Below are 13056 nucleotides of genomic sequence, written 5' to 3' on the forward strand. Positions count from 1 at the left end.
AAACCACTGGCAGAAGTTGACTACTTTAAATCTAAAAAATATAACAGTCAGCAAAACAGTCTTTTGACTTCATAGAATTTATACTCCAGTAGAGAGAGACAAAAAGAAAAAAACAATAGAAGGTAGGCGTGATAGCATGCAGGTAGGCATGATAGCATGCACTCATGATTCCAGCTATTCTGGAATTAGAAGGAGGAAGGATCATAGTCCAGGTTGGCTGGCTCCAGGCAGAAGTGTAAGACCCTATCTGAAAAACATACGAAGAGAAAAGGCTGGGGCATGACTCAAATGGGGGACAGGCTTCCCAGCAAACATCAAGTCCTCAGTTCAAACTCCAGTACCAGAAAATAAGTATAAAGGACAAAAGTATAGACAAACTGAGTTTAACCACTACCACCCCCAAAATGATCCTAACGCTCCATCCAACCAGACATAAAATTTTTTATTAAAAAAAAATAACAAAAACAATTACCTAAGAGTTATGTCTCTCTCAGGCACATCTTTCTTTTTTGCCACCACTGGGGCTTGAACACAGGTGCTTATACTAACTTGTTTTTTTTGTTTGTTTGTTTTCTGGTCAGTCATGGGGCTTGTCCCTAAGCTCTTTTTGCACTTACCACGGCACCACTTCCAGTTTTCTAGTCATTAATTGGAGATAAGAGTTTCAAGGAATTTCCTGCCTAGGCTGGCTCTAAACCATAATCCTCAGATCTCAGCCTCTTGAGTAGCTAGGATTACAGGCATCAGCCACCAGCCACCAGCTGACTCAGCTTTCTTGCTCATAGCTGGCACTCTACAACTTGAGCCACACCTTCAATCTAACCTTTTGCTGGTTAAATGGAGATAGTCTTGCACATTTTTCTGCTGTGATTGGCTTTGAACTTCCAACAGGTCAAAGCCTTATAAGTTGTTAGAAATACATCAGGAGCAATTGGCTTGCTTTCCAACTGACCACCACCAATGGTTTCAGACCTTTTTGCTAAGCTTTGGAAACAGGCAGAGGCATGTGGACTGAGCTACAAAATTCCACATCCATACTTTTAAAATGTTTTTGGCTTTCTACCTTCCCTTCTGTTTGTCTTCTATGCATTTACAGTACCTTCAAATTGACTACCAATCTCCCCCGTTCTCAACTCCTCTCACATAAACCAAAATGGCCCTTAACTATGATTCACTCCATTAGAACACCAAGAGGATAAAGTTGTGAATAACTGAGAACCCTCAGATTCTTTTTTTTTTTTAAATTATAAAAGCAATTCATTTAGGGCCAGAGACCCTACATGTGTTAAAGCCTTGCCTAATAAACATAGGGTCTTGGCTATAGTTCCCAGTATAGGGGGAAAAAGGAGTAATTTGCTTAATAATACTTTCCCCCCCAGAGTGAAAATAATTGTGTTCTCATTCTAGAGATGATCTGTTTTTGACCTATTGAAAATGGATTCTTTTCCTACTATTTTCACTCAAATAATAATAATACATTTTGAAACATTCAGAAAAATGTAAAATATACTTAAAATTCTCCACCCGCTTTTTAATGCCACTTAATTGGAAACTGAACAGTTTTCTGTTTTTGTTTTTCTGAGAGAAATGGTATTAGGGTTTGAACTCAAGGCTACACATTTACTAGACAGCACTTTTACATCTGAGCCATGCCTCCAACCTCTTTTTCCACTGGTGTTTTCAAGGTAGGGTACTGTTTATGCCCAGATCCAGATCAGCCTAGATTACAATCATTCTATTTGTGCTTCCCTTTGTTGCTGGGATCACAGTCATATTCTACCTCATGAGGCCACTGGTTGCGATGGAGTCTTGTGAACTTTTATGCTCAAACTAACCTCAAACCATGAGCTCTCAATCTCACCTTCCAAGTAGCTAGGAACACAGGTTTGTGACACTGAGCCAAGCTAGAGTTTCTTATAAAAGAATGTTTTATATCTGATAGATAGAGATATTTTTACTCTTTTGATGCCTTTTTTACTTAATAACCTTTCCTATTTGCAATTAGACAATTCAGACTTTTGCACTGACTAGCAATATCATCTTTTAAATACTGAAGTCACATAAAAATTTGGACCTATTTCTATATTTTCTCTTACAAAAATCTTTTTTCATTCTTCAGTAAATATTTGTTTACTATACTATTATATAGTTCATTTTATTTTGCTTTTTGAGACAGCAAGTTTCCTATGATTCTGCTTTATCTAAATGATCCTGGCTATTATCATCACACTGTTTCAGATGAGAGTTAGAGTCGTTTGCTAATACCTTATTAACATTCTTTGGAAGTGCTCTATACTATACATATAAGCTAACAAACAACAGATTCTTCACCACTTTTTTCAAGATTTCTTTACACATTCTTCAATAGTTTTTAAGTTCCCTGAAAAGAGGTTCTATGAATTTCTTATATTTTATCACTGTAGGCTCCTATAAATTGGGCTTTTTCTCTCATTAGATATTCTAATAAACATCTGAATACAGGGCTGGGAATGTAGCTTAGTGACAGAGTGCTTACCAAGCATGCATGAAGTCCTCAGTACCACATAAACAGAAAAATCTATTAAGTCAAGCTGTGGCTCAAGTAGTAGAGTGCTAGCCTTGAGCAAAAGAAGCTCAGGGGCAGTGCCCAGGCCTTGAGTTCAAGCCCCAGGACTGACAAAAAAAAATTTGAATATAGAAAAACTGTTCATTAAATGTTCATAAAATCTCTATGAAAAGAGATTAGTTCTGTATCTATTTTATAGATGAGAAAAACCAAAGCACAGAATAACTTGTCTGGAAAGTAACATGATAGGGATTCAAATCTAAACAGTCTACTATAGTAAAAAAAATGTTAAATAATTTTGCCACCTCTTGTTCAATACTATATTATATTTTTCTACCATATTATTACCTAATATTACAGTGGTGATATTAAGGATTTCACCTTGTTTCTGTTTTAATTGAAATGTTTCTAAGCTAATTACATTGCTGGCTTTAGATTTATGATATACTTCTCTTTTAATTATGTCAATACATTTACCTCATTCCAAAATCCCCCAAAAATCTCAACACACTACTACAATTCTCCCAAATCTCACCCAAATCTCACCATCCAAAATCCTAATCTTATTATCAAAATCATATAAATTTAATGGGCAATGTAGAGCTGCTTTAGGGTAATAGTTATAAATATTTCCCCTGAAAAGCAGAGAAAATTGAAAGAAAATCACTGCCCCCAAGCAGTATTAAAGTTGTCTTTTGCTATGAAACTCTTATACAGTCATGAGTATGTGTGTGTGTGGCCATATGTTTTGATTTTCTCTAGTCATAATGTAGAAGTATTACTGATTAAAGATGTGTTTGTCAGGCAAATTGGCAAGTTTCTATCTTAGCAGACTTCTATGCAGTTCTCAATGCCACCCTTCATACCTGAACCTCTGCCCTTGACATCCTCTTTCTTTTGATTTTTTAAAAAATAAAGAGTAACTAGCATATACTCAAAGCTGAGAAGTTCTATCAGCCTGTTTCCTGCCTGTACAGCTTTGAAGTGCTGACAGCTTGTCCTCTCTTGGTTACATCAAGTACAAGCTGGTAGTGTTTCTACTGGTATAATATTCTCAAACACCTTTCTTAGACAAGAGGTTCCTCCACAGATCTTGCCTGGATAATCCTATCTCTATTTTGAGCTTATGCTTGGCTGCTAAAGGAATCTTATGAGTTCACCCCTGATCTCTTCTATGCTTGGTGTGACTGAATACTCCAACCTTCTGATCCGAGGTTCCAGCAATAGATTGTACAATGACTCCTTTGGGTTTTTCTCTAGATACATTCCCACCATTAACTCACTTGATTTTAACTTCTTTGCCTCTGGGTAGACTGAAATTTTCTAAAATCAAGTAATAGCCCTTTTTTGTTTAAGGGGTCTCCCCCCATTTTATGTCTCTACTTTTAAAATTTTTACTAAAAATGGCAAAAAAAAAAAAACCAGAGTGAATATTTAACATTTTGTTTGGTAATTTCCTCAACTAAATGTCCAAGTTTATTTCTTGTAAGTTCCCATACAACTACAAGACATAATTCTACTAAGTTTCTGCTACTGTAATAAAAATCCATTTTCCTCCAGTTTCCAACATCTTCCTCATCTTCTTCTGGGCCTGTATCCTCAACACCTTTAGGTCCATGTTTCTACCAATAGTCTTCACAATGCTTTAGGTATCTCTAAGTTAATGTTTTCCCTCTCCTGTTCTTAACTTCTGAGTCTAGCATAACCATTAATATCCCTGTTTCTAATCATATAGGGCTTCTCTACCATGGTCCTCAAAATTCTTCCAGAACATGCTCATTGCCTAATTTCACTCCACATTTTTAAGTATTTGTTATAGTAGCACCCACTTCCAGGTACTATAAAGTCTGTACTACTTCTGAGGATATGAGTAATTCAGGATAATCCTGTCTTAATTCTCCATGTGGCATAACATAGTCCCAGGTCCTGGGTACTGGGACATAGAGAGCCATTATTCTTTCTACTATATCCACTGATTACTTAAAATGAACTAGATACACTCATTACCGTACTCATGTAACTATAATCCATCTGTATAGCATCTTTACAATAAAATAATTTTTTAAATGAGCTAGAAACAAGCCATAAGTTAAGGGAACCTAGTAAGACACAGAGGGAAACATTAACAGCTAAAAGAAAAAAAGCAGCTAATTTATTTTCATTTTAAAAATAATTAGTGAATCTAGCAACGTAATGATAGGTTTTCTATTTCTTTCTTGTGGTAGACACTGAGCTGACAAAACCAACACCAATTTTCAATTCCTTCACCTTTTTTCCTGTACCTAATACTTGAGCTATAAAAGCTAGAGACTTGCTTTCCTGACTTCCTCAGGGTAGTCATATAGCACCATTGTGCCAAATAAAATCTAAAAATTGCCTTGGGAAGAGCTATTGCATTCCTGATGAAAAAGGCAGATGGTGCTGGCACTCCCTGGCCTCCTGCCCAGTAGCTCTCCAGCCTTGGATGTGGTGCACAGCCAGTAACTTGGGCATCTATTTTGCAATAATGGAGCACATCCAAAAGAATTTAAGAGACAGTAGCCCAGCCACTGTTGAATGAATCAACACCAGCCATTCTATGCCTCCAGACTTAGAGTTACATGAAGGAAAACAAGCTCCCATTTTGTGTAAGTCACTTTTTACTTCTGCTTTTCTGTTTGTTTTTTTTCAGCTGCAAGCTTTTCTAATTGAAGCTATATATATAATATAACTGCCTGTTAAACACAAGCACCTTCCTTCAAAACTGCATTTTATTCAAAAAATCATATTCATGGCCAGGAGCCAGCAGCTCATGCCTGTAATCCTACTCAGAAAGCTGAGATCTAAGAAGAGTGGTTCAAATTCAGACCAAGCAGGAAAGTTTATGAGTCTTTATCTCCAATTAACCACCAAAAATCCAAAAGTGAAGCTGTTGCTCAAGCAGTAGAACAATAGCCTTGAACAAAAACAGCTCAGACACAACACTCAGGCCCTACATTTAAGCAACCATAACCATCACAAAAAAAAAAAAAAAAATCAGGGGCTGGGGGTTTAGCCCAGCGGAAGGGCGCCCGCCCAGCGTGCGCAAGCCCCCCCCCAAAAAAAAAGAAGCTACAAAAAAAAACCATATTCAGGTAAAAGCAAATATGTTATAATTAAATGTGTTATATAATATATGCTATAATTTAAAGGTAACTATAAGTAATACTGTATTACTTTACTGTTATAAATTTTATACATTCATTCGAAGACATTTGGAAACTATCAAAAGTCAGCTATATCCAAAAATATCCCAAGATACACTATTGGTAATATACCAGTATATTTACATCAACATTTTTACACAGATACATAAAATACATTGAAAAGAAAGCTACAATAAAATATATAGAATCCAACATCTGTTTAGTACAAAATTTATTAAATTTTTCCCATATCATTATAGATGTTTTAAAACTATTTTCAAAAATATCCCTCTTAATATTAACACAGATACTTAATTTTAATAATGCCTGATTTTAACAATTTTAATACCATTTAAAGTGTTGTGACATCACTGTATATACAGCAGTATAATGTCTGATTATTTTCTAAAGATAATTCCATAGCTGTGAATATACTAGGCCAAACAGATAAACCATTTCAGTCATTTAACAAATGCTGCCAAACTACTTCCTAGAAAAACTCAATTTATTACTCTACCACTTATGTAAAAGAATATCATTCTTCCTTATAAGTACATTTATGCTGCCTTTTTGTTTTATTGCCAACCTAATGAGTGAAAGTATTGTAACTCATTCTTGAATTTTATTTTATTCATTTATTTATTTATTTAGGCACTACTAGGATTGAAATAAAAAATCTTGTGCTTGTGAGGCAGGTGTTCTACTTCTTGAGCCATCCCTCTACCCTCTTATTGCTTTTTTTTTTGCCAGTCATGGGGCTTGAACTATGAGTCTAGGCACTGTACCTCAGCTCTTCAGCTCAAGGCTAGCGCTCTACCTCTTGAGCCACAGCACCACTTTCGGTTTTCTGAGTGGTTTATTGGAGATAAAAGTCTCACAGACTTTCCTGCCCCGGCTGGCTTTGAACCTTGATCCTCAGATCTCAGCCTCCTGAGTAGCTAGGATTACAGGCATGAATCACCAATGCCTGGCTTGCTTTATTTTTAAGGTAAGATCTCACCAGAACAGCCTGGAGTTTGATCCTCCTACTTGGGCTTTCCTGTGTCATTGGAGAGTTCCCTGTGTCATTGGAGATGACAGGTACACAACATTGTATCCAGCTTCCCCTGTACCTGGGGTAATAGGCATATACCACCATACCCAGCCACTGGTGAAGATGGAATCTCACAAACTTTTTTTGTTGTTGTTTATGTTCAGGCTGGCCTTGAATCATAGCCTTCCATGTAGCTAGGATTACAGTCCCAAGTAGCTAGAATTATAGATTCAAACCACCATGCCCAGGTTTATTTTTTTAATTTTTTGCTTAATTTTTTTTTTGGATATCTGTGAAAGTGACTACAGACAGCACCTTTTCAATCAGCAATGATATTAACTGTAAATGTTTAATTCAATATATCATTTATGTCCAGTTTTATTTATTTTATGAACATGTTTTTAAGATACTCAAACCTAGTAGCATTTCCCTTTAGATTTCATTTATCATACAGACTTTTTCACATGATGACAATTGCACATAAAAAAGAATGCTTTAAGCCAGGCGGCAGTGGCTCACACCTGTAATCCTAGCTACTCAGGAGGCTGAGATCTGAGGATCACAGTTCAAACCAGTCCGTGCAGGAAAGTCCATGAGACTCATCTCCAATAAACCACTAGAAAACCGGAAGTGGCACTGTGGCTCAAGCAGTAGAGCACTCGCCTTGAGCTGAAGAGCTGAGGGATAGCGCCCAAGCCCAGAGTTCAAGCCCCACAACTGAACGAATGCTTTATGATATGATATTCTTGTGAATTTGTATTGGCAGTCCAAAAAGTAAAATCAATAGAGAGCAGTACATAAAGATAAGGATCTTAGCTTCGATATTCATTATGCACATACCTGCTTGTAACAATGATCACATCCTCAGAGATGGTAGCCATTTCCTTGATAGTAAGATAGCACATCCTCCTCAATGTTTGCTGAAAATTATTTATTAAAGGTAACAAGTTATTCACAGGAATGTTTTGTGGTTGTTGTTGTTGTCGGTTGTGGGTCCTGAACTCTAGGCCTGGGCACTGTCCCTCAGCAATTCAGCTCAAGGCTAGCACTCTAATTCTTGAGCCACAGTGCTACTTCCAGCTTTTTCTGCTTATGTGGTGCTGAGGAATCGAACCCAGGGCCTCATGCATGCAAGGCAAGCACTCTACCACTGAGCCATCTTTCCAGCCCAGGAATTTTTTTTTTTAATTCTTTAAAAGTGAACACCCCTTGATGGGAAGGGATGGGAAGGGGAAACAAAGGAGGAGGCTACAATGCTTGATAAGAAATGTACTCATTATCTTGCCCATGTAATTGTAACCCCTCTGTACAGTATTTTCACAATAAAAAATAAATAAATATTAAAAAAAAGTGAACACCCCAAGGAGATTATCTTTAAAGAGTTTTAAAAAATTCTTATCCAGCCGGGCGCTGGTGGCTCACGCCAGTAATCCTAGCTACTCAGGAGGCTGAGATCTGAGGATCGCGGTTCAAAGCCAGCCCGGGCAGGAGAGACCTTGAGACTCCTATCTCAAATAAACCACCAGAAAACCGGAAGTGGCGCTGTAGCTCAAGTGGTAGAGCGCTCGCCTTGAGCTGAAGAGCTGAGGGACAGCGCCTAGGCCCAGAGTTCAAGCCCCACGGCCGACAAAAAAAAAAAAAAAAAAAAAAAATTCTTATCCACCAAAAACAATTTTGTAAAAATATCTAGATAAGGCTGGGAACCAGTGGCTCATGCTTGTATCCCTGACTACTTAGGAAGCTGAGATCTGAGGAACACAGTTTGAAGACAGCCTGGACAGGAAAGTCAATGAGACTCTGATTTCCAATAAACAACTCAAGAAGACCAGAAATGGAGCTGTGTCTCAAGTGGTAGAGTAGAAGCCTTGAACAAAAGAAGCTAAAGGACAGTGTCCAGGCCATGAGTTTCAAATCCCTGGAACAGCATTTTTAAAAATCTGGATAAGAAAATATATAGACTACTATTTTCTTAAATACATGAGTCACTCATACTCTGAAATACATAGAAGCGTCATTTTACAGAGAGCTCGACATATACAATGACAATATAAACAGAGTTGTTGCTTTTTTTCCATGTGTTAAAGGCTTATCCTGTAAAACAAATTTTAAAATTCTTTAAGTGTATGTATGGAGAAGGCTAGAGGTTGTAGAGTACCTACTCAGCAAGGATGAGGCCCTTAGTTCAAACGCTAGTACCGTCAAAGTGAATGGAGAGATGTACGTACACATTCTGCTCTTTCCCCAATTCAGGGTAAGCCAGTGTTTCTCCTGAATCCTAAATGATTTGTAATTAGACAACTAAGTTTCATTGTCAATTATCAAAATTTCCAGATAAATTTCCCATCCCCTCCTCTCCTCAATGCCAACAGACCCAAAACTCCTCTAGTCTGTTCAGCCACATTCCTTACTAAATAACTATAAAATCTTTAAGTAAAAAAAAAAAATACTAAAACATAAAGCTGGGTTCTAGTGACACACACCGGTAATCACAGCAACTTAGAAGGCTGAGATCTGAGGATCTTGGTTTGAAGCTAGCCTGGACAGGAAAGTCCAGTAGACTCTTATCTCCAATTAAACAACAAAAAGCTGGAAATAGAGATGTGGCTCAAGTAGTAGAGCACTAGCCTTGAGTAAAAAAAGCTCAGGGGCAGTGCCTATGCCCTGAGTTCTAGGCCCAGGACTGGCACAAAAAGAGAGTAAGGAGAGAGAAGAGAGAGGACAGAGAGAAAGACAGAGATGGGTGGGGGAAGGGGAAACGAAAGAAAGAAAAACAGAAAAGAACAAAAGATTTAAAAAAAAAGAAACTTAAAAATATCAGACCTAATTCCACAATCCAAGCTACAGAGAGAATCTGGTGGCATGTATTAAGCCCCTTAAGGAAAGGGAGGGGAATAAAGATTCTAAACATGATTTAACAAAGCAGAATAATCAAACAGGAGGCCAAAATAGGGCAGACCACATACATACAAAGCTACCATGAGAAGAAAATGGGAAATAAATGTCAAAATTTCAGATCTAAAGAAAATCCTACCCCCATAATAAAAACTAAACAAATAAACCTATCATGCAAAAGCAGAAGAAAATGAGATGTAAATAAATATAAGTATATATATATATATATATATATATATATATAAAACAAAAAAATTGGGGCTCAACATTAGTAGTCATCAGAGAAATGGGGAAATGGAAGTTAAAATCACATTTCAGATACTTCCTCAAACCCAACAAAATGGCAAACCTAAATAATTAACAGCTACAGACTTAACAAAAATGTGCTTAAGGCAGTAAAATAAACTACATAAATACAAAAATACTGGATAAAATATGATCCAAAAATTTTTTAAGTAGCCATAAGCAAAATACACAGCAGTTCAGTTTCTGGAAGTGGAAATGAATTAAACATATATACTATATCATATTTATAAAGACTTTTTAGTTGATTGAAGACACTAAGGAGATATATTTTGATATATAATCTAAAAAGATACATGAATACCAAAGATAATCTTTCAAAAATATCTGTGTAACATGTATGGTATATATGTATACACCAGAGGGGAATCAGGAAGACGACACAGAACTAGAGGGAATCAGGGAAAAACATAACAGCGGGACCCATCAGCTGCACTGGACATTGACCAAAATGAACTAAGCAACTTAATGGCAGTGATGGGAGGGAAGAAACAAGTGGGAAAGAGGAAACAGCTGATGCTATGCAAAACAAAAGAAATGTATATACCACCCAATGTGGAAGAAATAACTGTATCGCAAAGCTCATAGAACTCATAAATGTTATAGACCATGATAGACAATTTGCTCCAGGAAAGTTAGAATGTGTTTGTGACTTTAACTGATCATCACTATCCCACAATACTGTGAAATTTGGGAAATTATGTAACCACTTAATCACAATAAAAAATTTGAAAAAAAATCTGTGTAAGAAAGTATTCAGAAAATTACTATTTCTTAAACAAAAATACATGATGCACTCACACCCTGAAAAACATCAAAGCTTATATATAGTATATAAAGTTTAGGAAGTATTAGATTCTAAAACATTCTTCAGATACAAGGATATTGCAGACAATAACTCAGAGATATGCAACGAGTACAGAATAGGAAGGAAGGAAAAAAAGTAGCTGAGTAAATCTAAATGAGCAAAAAAATGATATGCTACAAATATATTTATGTATGCAAATATATATGTACCTCAGGGCAGGGAATGTGGCTCAGTGGTAGACTGCTTTGCCTCGCATGCATGAGGCCCTGGGTTAGATTCCTCTGCATCACATAAACAGAAAAAAGCCGGAAGTGGCGCTGTGGCTCAAGTGGTAGAGTGTTAGCCTTGAGCACAGAGAGGCTCAGGAACAGTGCCCAGGCACAGAGTTCAAGCCCCAGGACTGGCAAAAAGAAAAAAAAGATAGATAGATAGATAGATAGATAGATAGATAGATAGATAGATAGATAGATAGATAGATAGATAGATAGATAGATAGATACACAGATACATAGATACATAGATACATAGATACATAGATGTGTGTCTATATATAATTAAGGTTAAAAATGTCCTGAGATTTTTCCATTTCCCATGAGCAGAAAAAAAAGATGAAGACGAATATTAGATTTTGGTAAGTCAAAAATCCAAAATGCAATTTTTGAGTGACCCCTAAAAACTTCTAAAGTCACTGATGCTCTTTTTATTTTTTTTTCTTTCTGCTTTGTTTTAGTTTCTAGTACTACTTTCACAATTATTTTTTTTCTAATCTGATAGTAATCCCATGTAGTGTATTCTATTTTATGTGGGGTTTTTTTTTGGTGGAGGTAAGAATATTTCCACTAACTACAAAATAATTCTTATATTCTGCTGAATACAAAAATGCAAAATATAAGAATTATTTGAATTCAGTGCCTTATACTGGCTAGGCAGGCACTCTATTGCTTAAGCCACATCCCCAGCCAATTTAGCTTTTATTTTTCAGATAAGGTCTTACATATTGTCTGGACAGTTTTGATTAGCCTGAATAGCAATCTTCCTATTTATACTTCCCAGATAGCCAGTATGACAGGTATGCCCCACTATGGGTACTATGATCCACTATGCTTTTTATTGGTTGAAATGAAGGTCTTAGGAACTTTTTGTCCAGGCTAGCTACAAACCATGATCCTCCCAATCTCAGCCTACCAAGTAGCTAAGATTATAAACAGCAGTAGCCACACCTACACCACATGTTACTTGTAAAAAAAAAAAAATCTGGAAGTTCTATTTGTCCTCTTTATGGCTTCTTTCTTGCTATTAATTGCTAATTATTTTAGGGCCACTGTTCACTCCACCTTTATCATTTCTGGATTTATACCCAATGACCCATTTTTCTCCTGTTTAAGCAACTGGGGATGTAATTCAAGTGGTAGAATAAATGTTTTCCAAGCGTGATGCCCTAAGTTCAAACCCCAGTACTGCCCAAAAAATTAAAGTAAGAATTTCTTTTTCTCCAGATTATGGATGACTGCTTGTCTGAGTTTATCTTTTTCTTCAACATACAGTCTTCATCTCCTCAGCTTAAGTAATTGTGTCTCCTTAGCCTTATGCAACTGGGATTACAGGTATTTGCCATCATCCCTGGTTTACATGTCTGATTTTATTACTTGTTGTACATCACAAAATTTGTACTGTGCTAGTTTTATAGTATTGAACTTTAGCATGAGGTTAGATTAATTGGGATTACTTTGTTTTTATTTATTCTTTTTTTTAACTTAATATCTTCCCATACCCTTCTGGGAACTATACCAGATGTCTTCTGTATTTACAAAGTCTTTCTATCCTCATGAACCGCTCTAAGCTGTGTATCCTTCTGATTTTCTTCTGAACTGTGAGTAGCTCCTTTATGCATACATAGATCAACTCTTATCCAGACTCAGCAGATGGCTGGCTACTTTTCATTCTCTCCCTCCCCCTTTTCCTTCTTCTTCTCTGATATTCTGTCTTACAGATTCAAACTTTCTTGGCTTCCCCAACCTCCATCTGTCTTCTTAACTCAGAAAGAAGGCAATTGGCTACCTTTTTAGTCTGCCCTGATTGGCCTGAGGCCTGTTAATTTGCCTCTGGGAAAATTACTAATATAATCCCAGGACTCACATAGTTTGCATCCCTTCTGAAGGTCAGTCTTGGAATGCCTTGTATCTAATGTCTAAAAAATGCTGTGTCACATATTTTGATTTTCTATATTTATAGCAGCAGACCCTTTATGCTAATATGCTGAAAACAATAAAATAAGGTACTTAATATTAAAACACTGACTTTTTAAAATTCT

The 13056-nt window shown here is 36.5% G+C and overlaps 1 protein-coding gene across 2 annotated transcripts in view; it reads right to left on the bottom strand.

The window, feature by feature from the left end:
• The window catches only part of Copg2 (COPI coat complex subunit gamma 2), a 109671-nt gene that overhangs the window by 89241 nt on the left and 7374 nt on the right, over positions 1-13056 (bottom strand). For both annotated transcript variants that reach the window (XM_069996778.1, XM_069996777.1), the window contains one exon: positions 7583-7662. In XM_069996778.1, coding sequence (XP_069852879.1) covers positions 7583-7662 — 80 coding nt within the window. The remainder of the gene's footprint in view (positions 1-7582; positions 7663-13056) is intronic.

The sequence above is a fragment of the Dipodomys merriami genome, unplaced genomic scaffold (genome assembly GCF_024711535.1).
Source record: "Dipodomys merriami isolate MVZ:Mamm:240054 unplaced genomic scaffold, mDipMer1.0.p SCAF_5, whole genome shotgun sequence".
NCBI classification, from domain to species: domain Eukaryota; kingdom Metazoa; phylum Chordata; class Mammalia; order Rodentia; family Heteromyidae; genus Dipodomys; species Dipodomys merriami.